At 39.5% G+C, this 6,962-nt stretch overlaps 1 protein-coding gene across 1 annotated transcript in view; it reads left to right on the top strand.

Annotated features, from left to right (window-relative positions):
* Positions 1-1,801, top strand: part of Ppp6c (protein phosphatase 6, catalytic subunit) — a 38,770-nt gene extending 36,969 nt beyond the window's left edge. The window contains exon 6 of the mRNA XM_013021260.1: positions 885-1,801. Within this exon, the coding sequence (XP_012876714.1) occupies positions 885-1,133 (249 nt within the window). The 3' untranslated portion in view covers positions 1,134-1,801. The remainder of the gene's footprint in view (positions 1-884) is intronic.
* Positions 1,802-6,962: the final 5,161 nt, after the last annotated feature.

Below are 6,962 nucleotides of genomic sequence, written 5' to 3'. Positions count from 1 at the left end.
TCCTCTCGCTAGGAGTTTCTCCCTCTCCTCCACCCCTCCCCCTCTCCTCCCCCTCCCTCTCCGTCTCCCTCTCATCCCTCTCCCTCTCTTTCTCTTTTTCCCTTTCTTCAGGTTCAGAGTAGCCCAGGCTAATCTTGAACTCTTAATTGTCTTGCTTCTGCCTCCTGAGTGCTAGGATTATAGTCAAGTGCTACCATACCCACCTTTTTTTTTTTTTGGCTGGTCATGGGCCTTGAACTCAAGGCCTGGCTCTGTCCCTGAGCCTCTCTGTGCTCAGTGCTAGTGCTGTAACACTTAGCCCAGCACCACTTCGGGCTTTTCCTGTTTATGTGGTACTGAGGAATCGAACCCAGGGCTTCATGCGTGCTAGGTAAGCACTCTACCACTGAGCCACATTCCCAGCCTTTTTTTTTTTTTAATTAAAGTAGGTGAACTAGATTAGTATGAAACTTATGAGCTCAAGTGATCTTTGTGTTCTAGACTCCCAAGTAGCTGGGACTGCAAGTATAGGCTGCCATGTTCTACTGAGAAACTTCTAATCATGTGGTTTTGTAATTTCTATCATTCTGTAATTGATTCAGGCTTTAATGACTGACTAAACTTACAGAAATTATTGAGGGTGCTTACAGAATTGGTTCTAGGGGTTGAGGGTGTGGCCCAGTTCATAGAGCACCAGCCAGTGAGCAAAAGCGTCAAGTACCGAGTTCTAGAGCTGGTATCAGACCAAAAACCAAAAAAAAAAAAAAAACAGAAAAAAGAATTGGATCTAAAATCAGGGGAACTTTCTTAGTTTTAGGGCTTGTTTTTTTATTTAAGTGGTTCTCACATCTGTAGTCTGATGTTTCTAGTATACGAGGTACTCACAAAGCCTTTCTACATTGCAGTTTGTTCATATCAACAACTTGAAGCTCATCTGCAGAGCACATCAGCTTGTACACGAAGGCTATAAATTTATGTTTGACGAGAAGCTGGTCACAGTGTGGTCTGCTCCTAACTACTGCTATCGCTGTGGGAATATTGCTTCCATCATGGTCTTCAAAGATGTCAATACAAGAGAACCAAAGTTATTCCGGGCAGTTCCAGATTCAGAACGTGTTATTCCTCCCAGAACGACGACGCCGTATTTCCTTTGAGGCCTTCGCCCCTCCTGCTGACCCATTTTTCTGCCCTCTTTTTACCCCACTTTTCTTGTATTACCCTCTACAATATACTTTTTATTGAGCACTTTGCTGCTGAAATGCTGCCTCTTGCCTTTTTTTAAATTTTAAATTATCTAAATTTATTATTTGTTATGGTGTCTATAGCAATGTTTTTCTATCAGTTTTGTCACTCATCCCATCCCCATCTTGGACTCATTTGAGAAGACTTGAGAAATGTCTTAATACTCACACTGCTGCATGTAGCTCTTGCTTATTTACTGATCTGGGGAGACAGGATGTGTTTCCTTTTTTAAAAAAGCCAATTAACAACATTGAATACTCTTCCTTTTGTATCATTCAGCCTTTCCTTTTAGTTTGGTAAGTTTCAAGAAATTTCAGCAGCAAAGTTGTTATTCAGTGGGCACGATGGACTGCAGATGCCTCAAGTTATGTATACCTGACCCAGCTGTAAACTTCATTGTCCTTTGTTGGATGATATTTTAAAAGGATATAAAATAAATTGGTCTAAAGGGCTGCCCTCTTTGTTGTGTTTTTAAATTTTAGTTGAAAACTGCTACAGCTTATGACTTTGTACATTAAGATAATTGTATTGATCTTTTTTCAGATTCTTGTATTTTTTAATAAAGTAATCTTAAAACCCAGATAAGATTAAGTGTTAGAAATTTTAAACAGCTTACATTGTTAGCATAAAGTTACCTTTTTTTTTTTTTCCTAATCAGAGATCCTGACCTTTGGTTATTGAGTCTAAAACTTCGATTAAATTCAATAGTGTTTATTAAAAAAAAAAATCACTAAACTGTGCCTAAACAACATAACTGCCATATTAATGTTTTGGTTTATATTCTCTATAGTAATAGAAAAACATTTAATACTTGTAATGCTGATATGTTCATTTGATACAGGTTGAGTGGAATGTGGTCAATCCAGTTTACAATCTATCATGAGTACCATTAAGTAAGAATATGTACTTTTCAATAGGAATCATTCTCTTGCTGTAACACTTGACCTTAATTTGTAGAAAGTGGTTTTTTTTTTAACCGCAACTGGAAAGGTTGAAAAGTCAGAACTTGTATTTGTGAATTATAATCTGATAAAGTGGAGAAAGAAACAAACTGTCCTTTCTTGTAAAGGTTTGTGCTACCTTATTTTGGCTTTGTGTGAGTAATTTGAATACTCAAAGCGTTGTGATGATCAGTTCTTGATATGCAACTGTCCACTTAATAGGACAAATATTCCTGAATCGTTTATGACTGTTGTCATAAATGATGATGGTATATGCCATTTTGTGAAATAGTTGGTCTCCTTTTACTACTATAATTAATTTTTGTCACCCCAAGAAATCCATGTGAAGCCAGCCAGTTAATAAAGCACTTTAGCATCTGTTCAGGTAGTTTTGAAAACCAACTTTTCCCTTTCAGGATAAGATCTTCCAGGTTACCTAAAAATGCAATAAAAATCTTTATAGTCTAAGCTTCTTGCATAGAATTTTTTGTCAGGATTTTTGTTTTGTTTTGTTTTTTTGTCGGTCATGGGCCTGAACTCTGGGCCTGGGCGCTGTCAGCTCTTCAGCTCAAGGCTAGTACTCTTCCATTTGAGCTACAGCGCCACTTCCGGCTTTTTCTGCTTTATATGGTGCTGAGGAATCGAACCCAGGGCCTCATGCATGCGAGGTAAGCACTCTACCACTGAGCCACCTTCCCAGCCCTGTCAGGGTTTTCTTTTAGAATGAGCACAATACTGTTTTTATTTTTCTCCTACCACCCAGCTCCTTGTACAGTTTTTAATTGTATATCTCTCTCAAAAAAAGTGGCTGAGGAGACATTTGCTGCACACACTTGAACTAATGTTGGGTCAGTAGCTTTGTTACTGCCCTGACCCATGGTCATTCCGGTGGAAAGGTAATTTTTATTTTGCAGGAATATGTAGCTATGTATTTTACTAATTGTGAAACACTGGAAATTGAACAATGCCAACAACTTGGTGTGGTCTTGGAACAGCTCTCTGCAGTATTTTTCCCCCTTCTTGTTACCATAAATTGTATTTAAGTGATTGCCCTTCACTACTTTTAATTGTACCAATAAAGCCAGTAATCCTCAGGCCTCCCTGTCCATTCACCACCCCTTCGCTTAGGCTTATGCACTGTTGCATTCTCCCTGCAGTGTGTCTTACTTGTAAGTCATGGTGTCCTACATTTGTTTATCCCTAGCTGGACATGTGCCAAGGATAGTCTGTCCATCCCTTAACTGCCATCTCTGTTTTGCCTGTGATTTCTCTTCAACTGACAATGGCTTTTTTTTTTTTTTTTTTTTGCATGGAACAAAGTAGTTTTTACTATTAGATGTGTGAAGGGAAGATAGAGTGAATGTATGGAACTTTGCAAGCTAAACATTCGGATCCCTCTAATCAATAAGGGCTATGTATTATCTAGAGTAATCGTGGTGGAAGGTACTTGCAAGTTATAGATTTGTAGGCAAAGGATCTGTTACTCCTTTATCTAGACTGAATGTAAAATCCCTTTTGTTGTATTAATGGGAATAAGAACTATTTTTATTTGCCTATAATATACTTGGTTTCTAATAAAAGTGTCCTAGGCTCTAGTGAGAACTGTCTACTTTGAATTGCCATTTACTCCGGTTCCTCATTTGACTGATAGCTTTTGGCTAAGTTGTTTTTTTTAATAGGTCATTGTGTCTCCCTGAAAACTTTCCCTTTGAATGTGTTCATTTGGGTGTGGTTCTAAAAGACCTGGATCAAGAGTCCATCTCACATGCAACCTGTCTCAGCTCTTCTCCTGTCTGGATATCTAGAAATGTTGGAAGAGTTTTAACGTCTTAAACCTTGGGTTTTGCTTTTGAAATGAGGTTTGAAATATTGTTTACCACATTAAGGTTTGTGTTTTTGGTTTTGTTTTTTTCCCCCTGTGTAAGCCCAGCACCAAGTTTTGTGAAATGCCTGTCTTGTGAAAGCAAATCAGAATTCTTTCTGAGCTTCTGCCATTGTCAGAAATAGAATTGCTTTTCATCAGCTTCCAGAAAATTGTGTATCAAGTTGAAGATATTTAACAAGAATACAGATTTTTAAATGTAATTGTTTTTTTTTTAATGTTATTGTTTGTAAAGCACCTTAACTTCTTTGGATGAAAGGTGCTCTATTCTCTTGGTGTAAATTAATAAAAAGAGAACAGGAAGTTTGTCAAACATCTTTATCTAATGCATAGTCTAGTGTCTCTGACAAGCATTTAGAATTTCATATAATTTAAATTAAAAAACTGCTTATTCCTACACTTGGTTGCTTGACTGGTAAACAAACTGAAACTTTTTTGTTACAAAGTGGATATGGTGCTCAGAACTTTGCTACCATGGGATCATGGCAACTCTCACTTGTTTTATTTACAGTGTGTATTTAATGTGGATGAACTATACATAATTAAAAAGAATTGTTTGGAAAGTCCCCTGGCACAGTGCCAAGCATTCTAGATGTGCTGGGAAAGTTAGTTCCTTGTTTGATGCTTGTTAGCTTTCTCTTTCCTTGTCCCTCATTGATAAGTATGCATATTTCTTCCCCTCTAGAAAATCAGCTTATGTTGTCTTAGGATCATTCAAATGGTTTTCTTACTCAAAAGTGAGTGGAATTTATAGAGTTTCTTTTGTGTGCATTAGCAGTATATTCCACGCAGTCTAAAAGCTACAATATAGAACACATTTGGCTCAGTGCAGTCCAGGCCCCTATTTTAGGCTAGCTTTACTATAGGTCTTTGACTGGGTTAGCCCTCTCCCACATACCACAGGAAACAATTCCAAGGTTGCACTTGAACCACCCAGATCTTAAATACCTGCAGATTACACTAGACTATATTTTAGGACTTCTATAGTTTTAGGGAAAGCAGTACTGGAGATTGAACTCAGGGCCTCCTATGTGTTAGGGAAATAATCTATGTTTTGAGCTGTGCACCATCTCCTTTTTACATTTTTGTTTTGCTTTTGGGTCCGGTCATGGGGCCTGAACTCTGGGCTTGGTCACTGTCCCTCAGCTCTTCCACTCAAGGCTAGTGCCCTACCACTTGAGCCACAGCACCACTTCTGGCTTTTTTCTTTTTGCTTATATGGTGCTGAGGAATCAAACCCAGGGCCTCATGCATGCAAGGCAAGCGCTCTACCGCTGAGCCACCTTCCCAGCCCCTACATTTGTTATTTTTGAGACAGGATCTTGCTTTATGCTCAGGCCTGCCAGGGCTGAGAACCTTCTCCTTGTGCTTCCCTGTGTCCCTGGATGACAGGCTGGTACCACTGCCCAGCCAACTGAGCTGCCTGGCCATTAGATGAGCTAAAGTCTCATGAACTTTTGTACACCATTGACCTCAAACATTGATCCACTGATCTCTGCCTCTCAAGTAGATCAGATTACAGGGTTCATCCAATGTGCCCAGCCTTAAGCCTTTTATTTTAAGCAATACTGGTTTTTGTAGCTGTCTGACCTTGAACAAATTGGAGTCTCTGGATCTTAAACTTCTGTATCTGCTCAGTTGATCTTGGATTAAAAATAGTACATATAGAATGCACAGGACCTGCCCAGAGCTGCTATTTATTGTCGTCTCACACTGATCAAATTCAGTGTGGTTGGGAAGTAAGTATGGAAGGTGAAGCAGTTGCTAACAGTGTAGCTTTTTAAATACAAGGAGTTTGGATAAGGAAGTGTTTGATGTAGGGTGGAGTAATAAGGATTTTTTTTTTTAAGTGTGGAATGTGGTTGGAATGGTGGGGTATGCATGTTTTGTAGAGTAAATAAAATGAGAGTACTTGAGGGGAAGGTTATAGCCTCAGTTCTGTTGACAAAGTGTCATGTATCAGAGGGTTGATCAATTATGGAAATCACCAGGGAGTAGGAAGAGAATTTACAGTAATCCTTTAAGAAATGTAATGAGTGATACTTAGTGTTAAGGTTTTGGTTTTGATGCCTACCCTGGGGCTTGAACTCAGGGCCTGTGTGCTGTGTTTTTGCTGAAGCCTAATGCTTTACCACTTGAGCCACAGCTCCATTTTCAGTCTTTTGCTGGTCATTTGGAGGTATGAGCCTCACAGACTTTCCTGCCTAGACTGGCTTCAAACTGAGACCCTTAGATTTCAGCCTCTTGAGTAGCCAGGATGACAGGTGTAAGCTTCAAGATTACATCCTGAGTAAGATCTTCCATATCAGGCCCTCTTGAACGTATTTGTTTCTCCTGATTGACAAAATACCCTAGAGTTATTTCTCTTTTTTGGAGTGGTAATATGAGTAGAATCAGAATTGAAGCGATCTTTAGAATTACATGAAGTATTTTGGGAGGGGGCACAACAGAAATCTGATCATAATGGCTCCCCACAACAATTTTTGAAATCCTGCAGCAGGGCTGGGGATGTGCCTCAGTGGTAAAACTCACCATGGGAGGTGGTGAGATACACTCCCAAAATAAGTAAAACCCCCCACTCCCCATTTTAACATCAAGTATGTAAAAACTATCCCAGAGTAGAAGAGCCCTTGGCACTAAATATATTTGGTTCTGTGAGAAAGTATTTTAATTTTTGCCAATTATGTGTGGGTTTTTTTTGGGTCTGGTCATGGGGCCTAAACTGTGGGCCTGGGCGCTGTTCCTCAGCTCTTCAGCTCAAGGCTAGCACTCTACCACTTGAGCCACAGCGCCACTTCCGGCTTTTTTCTTTTTGCTTATGTAGTGCTGAGGAATTGAACCCAGGGCCTCAGGCTTGCAAGGCAAGCACTCTACCACTGAGCCACCTTCCCAGCCCTAACATCTTTAAAATCTAAAAG

Source organism: Dipodomys ordii, unplaced genomic scaffold (genome assembly GCF_000151885.1).
Source record: "Dipodomys ordii isolate 6190 unplaced genomic scaffold, Dord_2.0 Scaffold55, whole genome shotgun sequence".
NCBI lineage: Eukaryota > Metazoa > Chordata > Mammalia > Rodentia > Heteromyidae > Dipodomys > Dipodomys ordii.
Note: the sequence above shows the minus strand (reverse complement) of the source record. Positions and strands in the feature narration are given on the sequence as shown.